Raw genomic sequence first — 18,329 nt, 5'->3', positions numbered from 1 at the left:
CTCATGACCTACATGTTATAAAACTATCAAACTAACACATCTTGAGTCCAGGACAAAAACAACATCATCCAGTGTGCAAATTTCAATATTAATCAAGAATCAGATACAACAACACTAAAACACTGACATTTGCATCATTTTTTAATTATTACTATCTAAAAGATTTGCCTATGTTATTTAAAAGATGATTTCATCTGGTAACATGCACATTTTTCCAGCTGATATACAACAGCACGTAAGGCAATTACCAAACATTGTGACTTCAAATAAAACAACAGTGCAGCACAGGAAAAGGCACTTCATTTAGTGTTACAAAAAAATAATGTTGGCAGGAATTAAATGTACCGCGCTAAAATACAGTCACAGGACTGAAAATTACATGGATATGAAATGTTTTCCGGACAGCATATACTGATAAATAATAAAAATGTGAAAATGAACAAGAGGTAACTATAATACAGTATAATACAATTCAATCAATACATATTTCGCACTTGACCAGCAATTTGAAATGTTTTCCCTTTTGAGATAATAATTAGTAGTGTGGGAAAAAATACCAATACACGTGGCACTGTCTATCTGGTTTTCTACGGCTGGTCCTGTATAAAGATAAGCTATACATAGGATATTATGCTGTAAGTAAGATTTGGCTGTGGGTCTGAAGCTGATACTTCCTTAAGGTGACATGGATTTGCAGCAAAAGATGAAACTCCACTTGGGCGGGTCTTATCTTACTCCCACACATGCGTATCTCTGGGGCACTGGAAAAGGGTGCCTCCACCATGGCTCGTACATAAATAGCAGTTTAGGGAATTCCAGACTTGACCAATCAGAATTGTCTTATTGCCCACTTTGGTGGTACCATGTAAATAATTCCCAGACACATTCGATTTTAATGACGCAAAGACAAGACAGTATTAACCTTACACTGGCAAGAAACAAACCAATACGAGCTCCTGAAAACTAAAGGTATAGGAAAACACAGTCACTCAACAGCACAAAAATCTAACATTGATACTGCATATGGGAAGAAACAATAGCAGTTGATTGTGCTGATACTAATGAAGATAAGAATAATAATAATGAAATGTATTTCTCCTCAATCACATTCACCAGAATCCTTCATTTTGTGATGTGCATTAAATAGAGCAATCACCTCAGTTGAAATCTCGGTCAGGAAAAATGAGGGGGGCGATGAGGGTCCAAAGGTAGAGTCCTAGGCCCAGCCAACTGGAGCTTATCTTCACCCACACCGCTGGCATACTGCTCTTCATGGCCTGGGTGGTGGTGGCAGGCCTAAGGAAAGATATGAAGGCAAATGATGACATGGCTTTCGGTGAAAGGTGTTGAATGGCTGAAGAGGTACAAGGTTTTGAAAGAGGGAGTGGACCGCCCCCTTGTGGTAATATTCATTATTACCACAAACACACCTGAGGTTTTTTTTTTTTTTTTTTTTTTTATAACCTTTGCTAATGTGTTGTGTTGATTGAAGAAGTATTTTCAAGGTGAAATTTACAACTTTTAAATACAACTCAATTAAACAAGGTCTTATCCAATCTGCCCAACAGTCAAAATGATCATTAATCTATCCGTTTACTCTTTATTATAATCATTTCACAAATACATTCAGTGTTTTCAGAATAAGCTAAAATGTAATTAATGAAATGGTTGGAAACTTGGTGAGTTGTACTCACTGGTACCAGTTGGTGAGGGTCATCATGATGTACAGAGAGGCCAGGCACAGGTGAAAGTGGAAAAAGCTGTAGCTGTAAGTGACACCGTCTTCTTCATTGTCCACCGCTCTGAGTGCACCATCTTCTCCAACCACACCCTCACCCCCCGAGCCCCCAGTCTCCTCTGTCTGCATGAGTTTGTTTACTTGGGTATTACTGGAAGAGCGGATGCTGGGGGAGAAGGAAATCATGTTTCTGGTTAAATATTTCTGATGAAAAACTAAAGGACAGGAAATTGTATGTTGCAAGAAATGTGTTTACCTTGCGTAGAGAGTGCAGAAAAGGAAAATGATTAAACCTATAATGCCCTGGGCATCCCACCACTGGACATGTCCAGGATCTTCACCAGATGGCTCTGTGGTGCTGACGTTTGACATAAAACTCAAAAGGCTGGGGTTGCACTTTCGATCTAAAAATGTAAATAAACAAATGCAGAATTATGAAAGCTGTTTGCTACAATAAAGCAGTTGGTATTGGCAACTTTCTAGTCCTTTTACAATAAGTATTTAAAGAAGCTACAAATGATCAGAATGACAAAGAAAAACTCACTTGGGTTGTTGGTCATTGCAGACCAGGTGACATACATGGTGTAAAGGGAGATGATTGAAGCCTGAAGCAAACCAGAGTGAGGCTGGGCTTCCTGCAACAAACATAAACATTTGTTTTTTAGTATGTGTAAACTATTTGTGAGGTGAAAATAAATCAAGGTTCTCTTTCAAGTGTTTTCTAGAAACACAAACGTAATTACTGTACCTGAACCTTCGGCAGGATGGACACAACAGAAACGATGACACAGAAGATAAGGTTGAGGCTGATGAAGACCTTGTGCTCAGTGCAGTCGTCGGGCTGAGTGTAGTAAACATAGAAGAGCACCACAGCAGTGACAGCCAAGGCAAAGAAAAGGACGGTGAAAACCAGCAAGGCTGTAAATGATACATGAAAAAGTATTATGCAAAAATACTCTCGTAAATGCAAAGCACAAGATTCGTCAGGTGTTTTACCGGCAAACCATCCTTTGTTGTCACCCTCTTCTGCATTTTCAACCCAAATTTTATTCCAAGAATGGGCAAAGTCAATGAGAAGAATCAGTTGAATCAGGATGAAGATGAATGATCCAACTGCTCCAAAGTAAAACCAAACTGGAAACAAACAGTGAAGGCGAGATAAGTTCCTTAACTTTATGTTGCTGGTAGTTTAGTACGGCATTAACTTTAGGCAAAAATACAACATATTCATTCGTACCAGTGTTAAAAGTTCCATCAGGGATAAAAAATGCTCCCACGGTGATTCCGGCAAGAATGAGGAACTTAAAGAACCAGAACCTGAAATGAAATAACCATTAGATCCCAATTCTAATGGCTGACAAAAATACTAACTGTTAATATAATATATACTGTTTAAACTGTTTGTAAATCGAAACTCATTATCTATTATGTTCAAAAGTTTATAATAAAAAAAAAAAACATTACCCATTCTGAAGAGCTGCACGAGGGTCTCTACTGGTGCGAACACGGATCATAATGGCAGAGAACAGGAAGAAAAAGCAGGTCATAGCAAAGCACATGCGGTAGACCGACTTGTAACCAACAATGACATCACAGTTGACTTGGTTTTCGAGGCCTGGTATACTTGCCCCTCCTTCACAAAATCCAGGGATCTAGACAGAAAATACATTAGTGAAGAATACATGTTGAAACATTCAAATTCTTAATCTTAACCAAATTAAAAAAGATCTCACTTTACGAAGTTGGGTCTCCATTCCCGGAAGGATCATTATGACAGACACCATTGTTCCCAGCAGCAGGAAAAAAGAGAACACCAGCCGTGTAATGGTGGAGTTGTTGGAGGATGGACAGCACCCACAGAGGAGACATGGAGCTGAGCCACACAAACAGGAGGCCTATCAAGAAACAAAATATTATAGTTATGACCAGTGTTCAGAGTTATTACCTGATATGTAATTGAATGTACCACTACAGCAATATATAGGTCAGCTGCCTGTAGCTAAAAGTATTGGTTTTCATCAGTTCACAAAGCCAAGATGACTGCCTAATGACGACACATTTCTGTATTTAGCCGATTACAAACGATGAGGATGTTATGACTCCTGTATTACCAAGTAATAACTTCTGTAGTTATTGCTGTAAGTTTGTTCGTGACATACGGCATCTAATTGCTTTATAATCACATGAAATTAGCAACAATATGCATACAACACACTTCTCAGATGGGTATGGAGTAAGAAACCGGTTATAAATATTGTTATTGTTAATGTTATAGCTAGCTACGGCTAACGGATCAGCAGTTAGCAATATAACAGAAAATAGAAAACGTGTCTATAGTGGATTAATGTACTCACACAGCTCGCTAAAGAGCATAAAGCCATACAAGCGCCCATGGTTATAGATGAAAGTTAGGACCAGGACGATATCCAGCCTTGTTCCGTGTTCCCAACACAAACACAGGCAAACAAGTGACACACGGAAGTTGTGCACTGGACTTTTAAAAGAAAAGGCACAATTCCGCAGCCATCCTTTCAGTATAAAACAGTCATCAAAAAATATCAAAAATCCACTATAAACATCATTTCCTAAGTAATCGTGAAGTAGGCGCGTGCATCTTACAGTAATGTCTCTGTAGGTTATGTAGAAGTGTCTTAAATCGTGACTTTTGGCTTTTTTTTTTTGTAGGAAAAAGAAGCTGGACATCTCGCGCTCTAAAGTTCAGCGTGTGCGGTGATTGGTTGATCTCGTCCAGTGGCGTCGCACGTCTCCTCTGACGTCAGACGTACGCTGTTTTTTTGTCGGTGCTTTGTGCGCGAAGCTTCAGGTTTGTGTTGGCTGTTGGCGGTCTGACTCTGAAAAGAGAAGAAAAGACTCAAGTCTCTCAAGGCACTTGACGGTGAGAACAATGCTTTGGATTAAAATTAACAACGGGCTTTTAGGCAAATTAAAGGAGGTCTGAATTCGATTAAGTCGATTGATTTGACATCTTGAAGCACTGAAGTGACTCAGAATGACCGTTACTGGCAAAATATACAACATTAGTTTATAAAAGCACTGAAGAATCGTATATGTTTGTTAACAAAAAGCATTGCCATTATATGGTGATCGCAGAGGACTAATATTTTGTAAACAGGTTAACACGTGTTTCTAGTAAAAGGTTATGTAACTTGCATGTCTTTGAGAAACATGGATCAACAATCCTTCTATATTCCTACAGAATTACACTTTCTTACGTTTCGTTTTATCAAAGATCTGAAGTTTTTAACTGCAATTACAATTTACTTTTCAAAATGTATTTAGTATTTGTTTACAAACTCCTATTATAATATCTTGTTTTCTCTGTGCTGCACAATCTGTGTGCATAGTACAGGTTTAAGAGTACACCCCATTTTCATGTATCTCTAACACAGTTGTGGTAGTTGAGGCCCCAGTGAGGGGAGTGGAGAGCCTGTTGTGTTTGGCATGTTATGTCACGTTGGAACTATTAAAGTAGCTTCAATTTTGCGCCACATTATACAGCAGATGAGGCACGTGCACTGTAGTTATGTAAGTCTTAACTCCTCACAAATCTGTTAATTTTCTTAGTCAAATCCATGATATTTCTTCCGGTGTGTCTTTGCCTGAAAGATGTGATTAGATCCATACAGTGATTTAATCATTTGTTTTATGTTCTTTTTCAGTGATTGTAAACTGCAGAAATGGACCCTGGAGGTATTCTTCTCTTGAATATGTGTTGTTGTGACGACATGCTTAATAGCTTTTACAACAGTAGATTAACAGACCAACATAATTTATTACAATGTGTTACCATGTAGAGTCTAAATGACTTTTATATTTCTTTATTATGATATTTTAATATTTTTGTCTTTGGGTTTACAGATATCCAAGTAAAGGTCATTAACAAGCGCGCCTCAGGTCAAGCCTTTGAGGTGATCCTTTCGCCCACAAGTCCAGATGTCAAAGACTTTCCTATGTCACCTTTGAGAAAAAAAGAAACATCACTTGATGAAATCCAGAAAAAACTTGAGGCTGCTGAAGAGAGACGCAAAGTAATCCTTTTATATTTTATTAATTTATGCTGCGAGTTTTTATTTGTCAGATATTTTATCGTTTACATATTTTCAGAGTCAGCAGGCAGAGGTACTGAAGAATTTGGCTGAGAAGCGTGAACATGAGAAGGAGGTCATCCAGAAAGCGATTGAGGAAAGCTGCAACTTTAGCAAGATGGCACAAGAAAAGCTCAACCAAAAGATGGAGGCAAATAAAGAAAACCGCAGCGCAAAAATGGCAGCTCTGAATGAGAAATTCAAGGAAAAGGTAACAACAAACAACAAAACCCATAAATGTTGCGTTGAATAAAGTAAACAAATACATTTTTTTTATGTTCTCAGGATAAGAAGCTGGAAGAGGTGAGAAAGAACAAAGAGTCCAACATGGAAAGGGATATTTAATCCTTTAATATCTGGTGCATTTTACTACATTTCCAAAGATAAGCTTTCATATGTTTACTGGTGCTCTTTCAGTCCTGGCTTGTTCTGTTAGATTATTCTCTTACTGCTGTTTAGATTTTGTGTGACATACTTTCAAAGTAGACTTCATTGGCAGCTGTTTGTTCTGTATCCAGCTGAACTTCCTGTAGGTGGCATTTTATAACAGTTTAGTTGAAATGTATGAACGGTGCAGTAAGTTTGTGTATGCTGTACAATCAATCTATTTTCTATTAAAATTTTTGCAGAAAATCCTACATGTCGTGTTTTTTGTAACACATTTCTACAAGATACTAGTTTTGTGCTTATGTGTTACCATCTTTGGTATATGAGAAAACGTATAATGTATCATTTTTGAACACTGTCACAGTTGTAAAATGGGTTAGGCAGTATAAGTCTTGACTTCAGCCTAAACCCCTTTCGGTCCGGCATCACTTACATTCTTAATGTACACCTTCTTATTGTATAATGTTTAAGATCTAAGGAAAACATGTGACCTACAATCTAAATGTTCATAATGAAAAGAAAATAACTACTTAATGATAATAATAATACATAGGTTTTATGTAGCGCTAAGCTTTTCAAAGAAACACGAAGACACTTTATAGAACCGACACAACTCAAGATGGAGTATTGTTTTTGGTTGTATACGAGCTGGAACAGGCAGTTTTTTGAGTCATCGCCACATTTTATGGTGCTCCGTTTAACTTTAATTGTCACTGCTGACATCTAGTGGCAGTTTGTAAGATTGAGTCGATCACGGATTTGTGTTATGCTGTATTGTTCATTCACGCTTTGTGGAGTGAAGCGCGTGAAGGACGAATATTGAAAAATAATCATCCTGCTCATAAAGCAGTGAAATGTGGTCAAGTAAAAAAATATATAAAAGAAAATCCAAAATCAAACAACCAATCCATCTTTATTTATAAAGTGCTTTTCCATTTCATGTGTATCAAGTGCATTACAGATTTAAAAAAAACATCCCCTCTCACCCTCCTCCTCCCACAAAAAACATAAAAATTGTGCATTTAAGAGCGCCTTAGTGTTTCTGCGTCACTGCAAGTATTCAAGTTATGTGAATCCATTAAAGTAAGCCATGCAGGCTGACAAACATTTAATTATTTGACTTAATGAAATTACCAAGCCTTTAAACTGAGGATTTCTCAAGTTGTTCACATCATGTGCCTCCTTATGGGACAATTTGGCTCTGACCTCCAAAACTGATCGTCACCAGGACAACTTTGGACTGAATCATGCCTAAACTAAGTTAGAACTCAACCATGTTAAAAAAAAAAAAGTTGTTCTGACAAAAGACAAACCCAAAGAAGGACAATAACATGCATGCAATTGTCTCCATGAAGCCAGACCTGCAGAGGCGGCCGAGGACCAGTCGTAATAATTCATATGTCCGTAGTTCCAGGAACACTTTTGGACAGTTGTGATGGATTGGATATGCCCGATGAACCATTTTTTATTTGTTTATAGGAACATGTCAAATGAAAATTCACATTATATTTTGTGTATATTATTGTGTGCGGTCAATTTGCAATGCACACAATAACAAGTTCCCCATCACTTATAATGGGGGAAAAAAAGTATTTGGTCAGTTCCCCATAGACTTTCTATTGGATTTTGGCCAAATACTTTTTTCCCCAGTATAACTGAACCTGTTGAACAACCTTTTCCGTGAGCTGTTTGAACTTGCCCTTTGTGTATCTTCAGTTATCTTTATCTGAACCAACATTTTATTTAAAACATCATTCAGCATGAGTAACAAGAAACAACATTACAACGCTCTCTATGCAAATGAGGCTGTACAATGGCTTACAGATCTACATATATAAAGTACATTGAACAGTCACTCTAGTGTTTGGCCTGAAGGGAACCATTATGCCCATGCAGCAGCCAACATGTACCATGGAAATGACAGAGGGCAGTGTGCTTTCTGTTTGGTTTTATAGCAGCTGAGGAGGATTGTCCAGTATTTCACAAAACAATTGGCTTTAGAGGAATCACTATGATGAAATATGACTATAACAGTACAAACCAAGTGTGATAGAAAGCTTCAAATGAATAAGCCACTATATTGCATTGCCATAAGTCTCAAATAGGAACCAAAAAAAATAGAAATAAAATAATACATCATAAATTAAACCATGTCTCAATTGACATCAGGCCCTGCAAGTAACACATGGTCCAGTGAGATTCAAGGAGTCATGAACATTATTTGACTACCAGTAAATTTGATAACCAAATGGGCTGTAGTTTTATGAGGTGCAACTGTCTCTGTATCACAATGACAAGAGCCTCCGTAGCTCAGCCCTACAAGCCTATATTTAAAAAACAAATACTGTACACTAAGTTACACTCATGTCTTTGTCCTTCTATTTGTGTTCCCTGCTAAAAGAAATCACCTGCTGGTCTCATTTGGTTGAAGCAATAGTGACCAGAACAATAGTTTTAGAATACATCGCATATCAATTACAGATACAAGATCTAGCAGCATGGGTAAGCAGTAAGCAGACACAAAGAATGCACTTTTATTGGATGAATGGCACAACCCCATAGGGGATAATTATTAAAGTTATTTAAACTAAATTGAATTTAATTGAATAATATGTGTTGTCTGTTTAACTAAAAGTACATTGTGTTAGTGGGTGGATGTCAATAAATAAGAAAAAGGGCTGTTATTACACGATGTTTAGGTTATCGACACAGTTTGTCAGTAATAGACATGCCTTCACAGAGCGTCACAATGGAAGGATATATTCCTGGCTGAGGTGGGCGTGCTGGAGAGCAGAATCTGCTGTGATTGGTAAAAGCTGAGCGAGGCTGCAGACAGAGGAGCGCTGTGCTCTGTGATTGGTGAATGGACTGTACGTCAAATACTCGTTCATATTCCCCAGCAACTGCGCTCCAAGAGCCGCTTCGCACGGTCCTCCTGACCGTCTCTGCCCTATGTAGCAGAAAACATCAAAATGATGCCCATTTCTGGCCGTGTTCTTAACCATTTCTTGTCGGTGCACGGGATCTAAACGCTTGGATTGAGCGCTCCACGCAAAGGTAGGCGATGCTCATTTGCTGGGCCGACTGTGTAACCGCGCCATAGCCGGGGACCCGCGTCCTGTCAAGTAGCAGCGACGACCGGGGGATGAATATTCTAGTTTCCTGAGCCTAGCGTGCACAAGAGGAAGCTCAACCCGGTCACACGCGTTCAATTTATTGGATTCGGATTCTTCTCCTCTGATCATGATACAAGGTGCACATTAGCATGCATAGACCATCGAAAGAGCCCGCTTCAGCAGACAGGTCATCTGTACAGTCAAGCATTGTTCTTTACCATTAAATAATTTAACGGATTTCAAGCCTTGGGTGTGGACAGCGGATGGGGTTATGTTACGTAACGCCTTCCATTCACCATCCACGCCTTTCGCTGAACTCCGGCCTGTGCATCCCACTCAGGCACGGCCTAATCTCTCTGTGCCCACAGCGCGTACCGCTCCACGGGCCACGCAGTATATGGTCACGTCACGTGATCGACCTAACCCGGATCTCAGATGCAAATTCAAGTGTAATTTGCTGACTGGAGGCCATCCAAATTCAGTGGGTGTGAGAATAGTGATGGCCCAAGGTGAATAGTATCTAAAAGATTTTATTTGTATTTTTTATTTCCATTTTCATATTAATTTGCTGAACTTAATCAAACACAGGTCACTGCTCATATACAGCATTAGACTCACATTAATGCTCATGGTTTGCCGTCATATTCAGAGGCTGTCATATTCAAAGGGCACAGGTCCCCCATTATCATTATGAGCTACACAAGCTACAGTTTCTGGGTTTTAGGTGACCACACATGGGTGATGGAGATGAGGTCTTAGAAACTGAGCGCATTCAAATTTTGCCTCTTGGTCACATAAATAGATAGTCCCTATCTGAATGTCGGACATAATCAACGCAGTCGTAAATGTGTGTTAAAATGCAGACCAATGATCTGTCAAGCTGACCTTGTCCTCTCTCTGCTCTAGTTCAACATGGCGACGGTGGTGATGGAGCAGATTGGTCGCCTGTTCATCAATGTGCAACAGCTCCGTCAGATCCCTCAGCTGCTGGAGTCTGCCTTCCCCACTCTGCCCTGCACCGTCAAGCTCTCCGACGTGCCAGAGGTCTTCAGGGAGCGCTACGTCCTCAGCGGCTACAGGCAGACGGACCATAGCTGGCGTTACTACTTCCTCACCCTCTTCCAAAGGCACAACGAAAGCATCAACGTGTGGACCCACTTGCTCACTGCTCTGATCATTCTTGTTAAGTGTCAGGAGATCTCTCAGACTGTTGACTTCCTACGGGATCCCCATGCGCAGCCGCTCTTCATCATCCTCCTCACTGCCTTCGTCACCCTCTCCTTCAGTGCACTTGCTCATCTACTGAGTGCCAAGTCCGAGCTGTCCTTCTTCACCTTTTACTTTTTGGACTACTTCGGGGTTGCAGTTTACCAATATGGCTGCGCTGTGGCTCACTACTACTATGTGATTGAGGAGGAGTGGCACAGGAGAGTCCGGGGGTTTTATTTACCGACTGCTGCCTTCCTGTCGTGGCTAACGTGCTTCGGCTGTTGCTATGGCAGGTACGCAAGCCTTGATATGCCTAAGTTTGCCAACAAGCTATTCCAGTTGATTCCCTGCTCCTTGGCCTACTGTTTAGATACAAGCCCAGTGGTTCATCGGATCTACAAGTGCTATCAGACAGGCTGCTCCGACCCTGCAGTGTCTTACCACTTTTACGTCCTCATATTATTCGTCGTCAGCGCCTACTTCTTCTCCTTCCCTCACCCGGAGAGTCTGTTCACGGGGAGGTGTGACTTTATAGGCCAGGGTCACCAGATTTTCCACGTGCTTATGGCTGCCTGCGCTCTCATGCAGATCGCGGCGCTGCGCATGGACTTCTCAGAACGCCGGCCCCTGTACGAGCGTCTCCATGGCGACCTGGCTCACGACGCCGTGGCGCTCTTTATCTTCACCACCTGCTGCTCGGCGCTGACCGTGTTTTATGTGCGCAAGCGCGTCAAGGCGTCTCTGTGCAATAAACAGGACTAACATTCTTATAATGTCATTTATTTCTTGTATTTGAAAGGTCCCATATCATGCTCACGCAGCTGACTTTTTGAGTGTTAGTTTTAACCATTATGTTTGGCACTGTTGTTTGCACCTCAATACCATTTCAGGAGTGGTGTTTTGGTGTTTCCTGTTTGCTGAAGGTATGCACCCTGTTTCAACGTTTTACTGTGACCCTTGAAAACACAATGCACCTTTGGGCATTTCTATACTTACACATTTCATGAAGTCATCACTAGACTTTTTAGCTTCCACTTTGCAGTGAACATGTCACAGTTTGCTCATTTACTTTGCCGTGCCACGTTGCTATTAGTGCTTGACAGCCATTTTAAGTCCACTAACCACTTGTCAGGAGAGTGCAAGAGACACCTAATCCAAGCATTAAGTGCAATGATTTCTTCCGTTCAAATCTTCTCTTAATCTTCTTTTAACATCATCAACATCCAACTAAAAACACGGTGGTTGTGGTTGTTCTCTTGCCTTACAGCAAGAGCGTCCTGGGTTCGATTCCAGGATCACCTGGGCCTTTCTTAGTGAAGTTTGCATGTTCTCGGGGTTTCCTCTAGGTATTTCGGTTTCCTTCATCAACCCAAAACATTCACAAAAGGTTTATGCCCCAATTTGGTGAATCTGAGCGTGTACCGAGCTCAGGATTTGGAGATGGTTCCCCCCCAATGCTCTTGACAGGGGCTTTTGAAGGATGCATGCAGAAAGAAGACCAATTTCTCAAATTAACAATGTCGAGTTAATCAAAGTGTGGACAAATAGCATAATATGGGATCTTTACATGGTTTTCATTCACTATGACTGTAATGCAATATGTGTTCTGCCAAAACAAATGGAATAAGTGAAGATTTTATTGAATGAATTTTTATGTGATGAGGAGAAAGGAAGTCTTGTACTTTTCAAGTGACCATTTATGCACATTTTAGCGTTCAACTCTGGTAATTCACACGAGTAAACTAGAATATACAGTTTACCCATGGATAACCTGGCTTGTATTTTTTTGTATTTTGAAACTAAATTGAGGCATTAAGATTAAGTTCTGTTCGTATTTGACGGGTTTTTTAATTTTGTTTTTGATTGTTCATGACTTTCTGACTAACATTTTATACATCATACACTGTCATCTTCAAAGCAGTTTCTTACAGGCGCTAAATATTGCGCCACATGCTAGAGGGAGTTTTTTTTTTGTAATGTATAATTTCAAAACTAAATATTGCACCTCGGTTTCAGACTTTAAAGTGGGGCTCCATGATTTTGGAAAAAAGTGAATAGATTTGCGATTTATTGCTGACAATCAAGATTCTGTAAACGGTGCACATTTATAGTAGATATTTCTTTGAGCATTATCATTAAAGAGAATACGTAAATATGAACCGCTAAACTAAGACATTTCAGAACGAGCATAGAAAATTAAGAGTCATTTCCACCTGCTCTCCTTTCACAATGTTATAATTTTACTATTTAATTCACTCAAACAACATCTTCCCGACCAGTTTGACCATTGTAACAGTTTAAATTGCGATTTCTATTAGACTGGAGTGAAATGTGCAACCCCACTTTAAAGCAAGACACTCTCACAATGTCGAAAACACTGGATCCTTCTTATCCCAAGGGCTTGAATTTCAGCTTTGCATTTCACTCCCCAAACACAAGCTCTTGATTTGCATCGTTTGGTTTCGAGATTCGGTCACAGTAATTTGACTGTCAAAAACCGATGCCCAATGAGTGGTTCTTATCTCTTTGCATTTCCTTCTTTCTTTTTGTCTGATGAAAATGTATGTGCCTCTTCGCATGTTGTATTGCCGTGGATGTACCGTGGGAACTGATGTAAGCTTTGCACTTATTACTTACGTTGTATATGGACTATTAGTCTTTTCTCCCCTCTTTCTTATCATTTATTTATTTGCTATCGAGCAGCACAAAGAGTGTTGCTGTGTGTTTCCGAACTATAATGACATCTCAACTGGTGCACTTCTTTTTGTTGGTGTGATGATTCAAATGCTAACACTATAGGTATTATTTATATTTTCTCATTTGTTGATCACGATGTTCTATGTGCCAATGAATCTGTATTGTTTCAGTGATGGTACTACTGAATGATGGAGCCGATGACTGGTGTTCCTTGAGACCTTTTTGAGTTCTGACTTGACATTTGCGTATTTACACTCTTGACTATAAATATATATGAATCCTGTCATCATTGCACTGCCTGAAACACTGGATATTTGTAGCTTTTGACACTGACTTTGCTTACACACCCAGATTCAGATTCATTTGGGTGGGAATGACATTGAGCAAATTGACCCAAGCCCAATAAGGGGCTAAATGTTGTTTGCAGATATTTATTTGTAATACCTTCGGCTCACGCCTCACTCAGTAATCAGTAAGAGGACCAAAACTGGGTGAACCATGTATTTTGTGACATTGAATTGCAGCATAAATTGTACGTAAGCATAGTCTGTGACCATCTCCCCTTGCCTTGTTTGGGAAGCAGAGTGCGAGGGACCAGAATGTCTCCTAATATGTATGTGACTGTTCTGATGTCAAGTGGTATTTAAGACAATAAAGTGTTGCAGAAATTTTACGGCTTAGCATCTGATATTTCTTTGTGAAACATTTAAATGGGACGATGTCATTTTTGTCCCCACCAGAGGGCAGCATTGTCCTTTTGTAGATTCTACCACGGTGTATGCTTTTTCTCCTTTATATACACAGTGTTGCTTTTGAAGAGATTTTCAGCTAAACACTGTCTTTTAGGGGGAGAGGAAATGTGCAGTTTGTGCTGCCGGGAATTATGTAGCTGCAGATTTTGAAAACAAACTTAAAGATGTACTTTCAGAAGAATAACATGATTTAACACTACGTCAGATGAATGAATGATCCTCAATTGTTTCCACAAGGGGAAGAGACATTTAAAAGTAACCATGACTCCCATGTACAATAATACACATTGGCTGTATGTTGTTACATTGCACAATATACTTCCACCATCTGTTTGCTGAATTATAGCATCTCTTAATGTGAAGTAACTTACAAGAGTCAAAGTTAATCATTGCCATGAAAAGTATAATATAATGAGAAGATTCAATAATGTCTTTGCAGCTGTTGACTCTGTGGCGGTTCCGTGGGTGGCACGACCTCCTTCTATGCATTATGTATGTGCGTATGTGTCAGGATTCTACTGTATATCCTCCCTGCTTTATTGACACTATAATTACAGTGCGTTTGTGTGGGAGCTTTGCAGATTATTATAACTACTTGTTCACAGCATTCATATAAGATAATGACCTCATCAAGTGAATCTTCTCTTTTCCCACACAAACAAGTTAACACACACAGACTTAGAGACACTAATTAGAGATTCTACCATCTCTGGCCTTGAAGATGCAATTTATAAAAAATTAGCTTGAAATGTGCTTGAGAATAACGTAAAGGTTCAAGTAGCAAACATTGTCTGCTGTTTCCTATAGTTACTGTGCTTGCTGGTCTCTTTAGAAACAATAACTATGGTTTTCTGAACCATAGTAAACACAATTTTATGTTAACCCTTTATAAGTGAGAATTTTTGGTCATTTCTGCACACTTTGCATATGGCCTCCTTGCTGCACATCAGTAAGGTAAAGAAGCATGTAGTCCTCACTCAGCCAATAAGTAGAGATCACCCGACATCACAGATCCCACTACGGCATTCGACCAATCAGCAGAGACCGGTCGCGCTCTCAACTTCCTGTTTTCTCTGAAGTCTGAAAAAGACCCAAGTCTGGCTAAATTCATTGTACATTTCTTTACATAACTTGAAAACTAACCATGAAACTCACACATTTCATTAGTGAATAATTGTGCTCAGTGATGATATATGTGTTGGTTTTGGAGAACTTAGAGAAATGAGTAAAATTACAGCATGAAAAAGGCAGGCACCATATTTGATCATACGCCCTGTTCACTTAAACCTCAAGTTAATTAGTTTTGTCCATATTTGGACTTGCACCATATCATTCATACTTACAGTATTTTCTTGATAAAAGAACCAATAAACCCAAGGACTATGTTTTTATTTCAAAGGTTATTTTTGGTTGTACGTGAAGTGTGACAATGCCAAAATATCAGCAGCATAATTAGAAGGAAACAGGAAAATAGCATAGAGCGGAGATCAGGGGTAGGCAAGTTTGCTTGGTGGAAGGACGATTGTCTTCATTGTAGTAAAGCCAAGAGCCGAACCTGCCAATTTTAGACCAAAGTGAAGCATAACTTTCTACAAATGGCAGTGTTGTACACAATGTATGAGCTAATTGGGTGTAATTGACTGTATTTCCCAATTTTATTGGAGTAATTTAGCTCTAAAATTTGTAATAATATTTCTCAAAATCATCTTGAGAGCCAGAGGTTCTAGGCTGGAGGGCCAGATTTGGGCCCCGGGCCAGACGTTGATGACCCATGGCCTATATTTTTGTGCATGTTGCATCTAATTCACTATTTGGAATTGCGCGAGTAAAAAATGCATAAATGACTCTGCTGCTGATTCACTTTTGCACGTGCTGATTATTTTGGTAAAAGCCCCCCGGGTGTGTTACCCAAGTTTATTTCCAACATGCTTTTCTGCGTCATGTAATTGCCTGAAAAAAACGGCGCTGTCAAAAGAACCAGTGTGGCCCCATCAACTCCAATACTTGAGTTTTCCTGCTCAATCATTGGTCTCCTTCTCTGCTGGTTGCTGAGAAGTTTTCCTCCTCACCCCTTTTCTCAGTGCATAAACTTCATATGGTGAATCGAGGTTGCCACGGTGATACGGGGCGACCTCGATTTCCCGTCGTTTTTGTAATTAAGGGTTCGGCGGCAATGACAGGGAGCGCTTTTGTTCAGACTTATTCAATAGCAGTCGCTCCGTTTTGCCAGGTGACAGACACCCAAGCCCTTCCTTGATTCTCCTCTGCGAACCTTGATACCAGCTGCCAGATATGCTGCTCCTATTCTTGTATTGTGGGATGTTTTCATAAAATCAAAAGCTTTGGGGAAACTGCAGTGTTATGAGGAATGTAATGGAGGGTGGGGAACGTGTTATCAGATTGTAAACAGTTGAATAGAAAAGGGAAAGTGTCACATATTGTCTTGTTCTTTTGAAATTAATTTCCTTCCTTCAGCGGGGAGACAGAATGGGCTGTATAATGTCTATAACACTGTGACAGAGCAGACCTTCATATCTCACAATATGAAAAGGACAAAGAAATCCAAACCATAGTGATCAAAAACCAAATAACTTTTTCTTTGCCAAATGTGTTTCAGAATATCTACAAAGAAAAAGAATTTCTGATTTTTCATTTTGACTTTCCTTGTCTAGACAAAAGGTCATGGTGAATAAAAAACATTTGATATTTGTAAGATTTTAAAGAAAACGTTCAGGGCAATACACTTTGTAACAATCTGTAATAACTTGTACCTAACTTGTACGTGCACATATATGATGGAATAATAAGTATTAGTAGTTTGGAGGTACATCGTAGTAATAAGACATAGGACCCTAACTCTTACCCTAACCTTAAAGGGACTAGACGGAGTTTAAAAATGAAAAAAATGATGTATTTTCCTCCCCCTACATGTTTCAGCAATGTCCTAATATGTAGAATGAGACCACTCAGACCTGTTCACCACAACTGGAACTAAAATCCTGCACTGTCACTCAAAAAGTTGTTAATTCGGGTCCTAAGTGCCGTCATGTGCAAGCTTAATATAGAAATTGCAGTTATGCGTAAGCCCTGAGGTGGCAGTAGTGAGTATAAAAAGGACAACTTGCATCTAGTCCCTTTAAGACCTAACTCCAAGGGTCTTATTACATTATTTACCTTCAAAGTACTACATATTAATACACAGTATTCTATTGTGCATGTACAACACAAATGCAAATGATTACAGATGGTTACAAAACAGGTTACCTTTTAGGGTAACACTTTATTTTACACTACCCTTGATACATTGTACCTAACTAAATTTAGTACAATGTAATGGGCTCGGTAACAATGTGTAATAAGTTGTACCTATGGGTTAGATACACAATGAAATAATATGTACTTGTTTGTGTTTGTAGGTACATAATGTAATAAGACCCTAACTCTAACCCTAACCTTAAGCCCTAACCCTAAGGGGTCTCGTGTCATATTACATTATGTACCTATAAAGTACTAATACAAGTTATTACAGATTGTTACAGAGCACATTACATTGTTCTAAATTTATTTACGTACAATGTATCAAGGTAGTGTAAAATAAAGTGATACCCACTGTAGTTAATGTATTTACGTACAATGTATCAAGGTGTAAAATAAAGTAAGGTAATAATCATTCAGGTGATCATATTTGTAACGTCTGGAGGTCAAAAGCCGAGCCACTGGGTACAGTCTATCCCAGACTGAAGCCCGGAAAAAGAAGATGGTTTAAAGCCATGGGGAGATGAGCGGTTGTCGAGACAGGGATGCACAATTTTGTGAAAATAAACAATCTCACAGTGATTTTTCTGACAAGTTTAGCATTGGGATTAGATTGAGTTCACAGTGCGCATATTACACATCTTCAGCAATAACTACAGAAATAAGAAATGCTAAAATAATACAAGAATCATGTGCTCCAGAATATGTCTGCAGTGGTCTGAACTACAGAACAGGTTTTGTAAAGATACATATTTTTGTGTAATTGAGGGCTTTGTGATTTGCAAATTGCAACCATTAAAGCGCGGATTTGTTTGTGATTAATTGAGCAACGTGGCAACAAAAATCACAAATTAATATAAATATGTTAGAGTTGGTTCCCACAAATCCACATTGAAAATCAGAAGAAACCAGCAATATCTTTTAAAGATTTTAAGATTCATTATCCCAGCTCAGCTCAATAAAGGCTTTTAGATGTAAATAGAAGTGGGAGAAGTGCCTTGTTTTTTTCTTTTTCTTTTGAGTATTAGTTCCCCAAACACCAAAGAGCACCTTCCCCCAAAAAACTAAA

At 39.3% G+C, this 18,329-nt stretch overlaps 3 protein-coding genes across 3 annotated transcripts; 2 read left to right on the top strand and 1 right to left on the bottom strand.

Annotated features, from left to right (window-relative positions):
- Positions 1 to 954: 954 nt before the first annotated feature.
- On the bottom strand, positions 955 to 4,227 carry serinc2l (serine incorporator 2, like). Its single transcript, XM_079562026.1, has 10 exons — positions 4,093 to 4,227; positions 3,472 to 3,633; positions 3,203 to 3,390; positions 2,976 to 3,055; positions 2,735 to 2,872; positions 2,487 to 2,656; positions 2,283 to 2,373; positions 1,995 to 2,142; positions 1,695 to 1,904; positions 955 to 1,296 (listed from the first exon to the last, which is right to left on the bottom strand). The coding sequence occupies exons 1-10, from the start codon at positions 4,129 to 4,131 to the stop codon at positions 1,158 to 1,160; spliced, it is 1,365 nt and encodes a 454-aa protein (XP_079418152.1). The 5' UTR covers positions 4,132 to 4,227; the 3' UTR covers positions 955 to 1,157.
- A 313-nt stretch (positions 4,228 to 4,540) lies between these two features.
- stmn1b (stathmin 1b) lies at positions 4,541 to 6,428 on the top strand. Its single transcript, XM_079562053.1, has 5 exons — positions 4,541 to 4,634; positions 5,419 to 5,449; positions 5,618 to 5,787; positions 5,864 to 6,055; positions 6,130 to 6,428. Exons 2-5 carry the CDS (start codon positions 5,437 to 5,439, stop codon positions 6,187 to 6,189), a joined length of 435 nt encoding a protein of 144 aa, XP_079418179.1. The 5' UTR covers positions 4,541 to 4,634; positions 5,419 to 5,436; the 3' UTR covers positions 6,190 to 6,428.
- Positions 6,429 to 9,100: 2,672 nt separating this feature from the next.
- On the top strand, positions 9,101 to 12,600 carry paqr7b (progestin and adipoQ receptor family member VII, b). Its single transcript, XM_079560882.1, has 2 exons — positions 9,101 to 9,288; positions 10,254 to 12,600. Exon 2 carries the CDS (start codon positions 10,260 to 10,262, stop codon positions 11,316 to 11,318), a length of 1,059 nt encoding a protein of 352 aa, XP_079417008.1. The 5' UTR covers positions 9,101 to 9,288; positions 10,254 to 10,259; the 3' UTR covers positions 11,319 to 12,600.
- The last annotated feature ends 5,729 nt before the right edge of the window (positions 12,601 to 18,329 follow it).

This window comes from Gobius niger (genome assembly GCF_951799975.1).
Source record: "Gobius niger genome assembly, chromosome: 8".
Classification (NCBI taxonomy): domain Eukaryota; kingdom Metazoa; phylum Chordata; class Actinopteri; order Gobiiformes; family Gobiidae; genus Gobius; species Gobius niger.
Note: the sequence above shows the minus strand (reverse complement) of the source record. Positions and strands in the feature narration are given on the sequence as shown.

Coding starts and splice junctions, on each gene's coding strand:
- serinc2l (XM_079562026.1), bottom strand. CDS start 4,131: ATGGGCGCTTGTATGGCTTTATGCTCTTTAGCGAGCTGT. Junction 2,143..2,282: donor TGCAATGACCAACAACCCAA/GTGAGTTTTTCT, acceptor TTACATTTTTAG/ATCGAAAGTGCAACCCCAGC. Junction 1,905..1,994: donor TTCTGCACTCTCTACGCAAG/GTAAACACATTT, acceptor CTTCTCCCCCAG/CATCCGCTCTTCCAGTAATA.
- stmn1b (XM_079562053.1), top strand. Junction 5,788..5,863: donor CTGCTGAAGAGAGACGCAAA/GTAATCCTTTTA, acceptor ACATATTTTCAG/AGTCAGCAGGCAGAGGTACT. Junction 6,056..6,129: donor ATGAGAAATTCAAGGAAAAG/GTAACAACAAAC, acceptor TTATGTTCTCAG/GATAAGAAGCTGGAAGAGGT.
- paqr7b (XM_079560882.1), top strand. CDS start 10,260: ATGGCGACGGTGGTGATGGAGCAGATTGGTCGCCTGTTCATCAATGTG.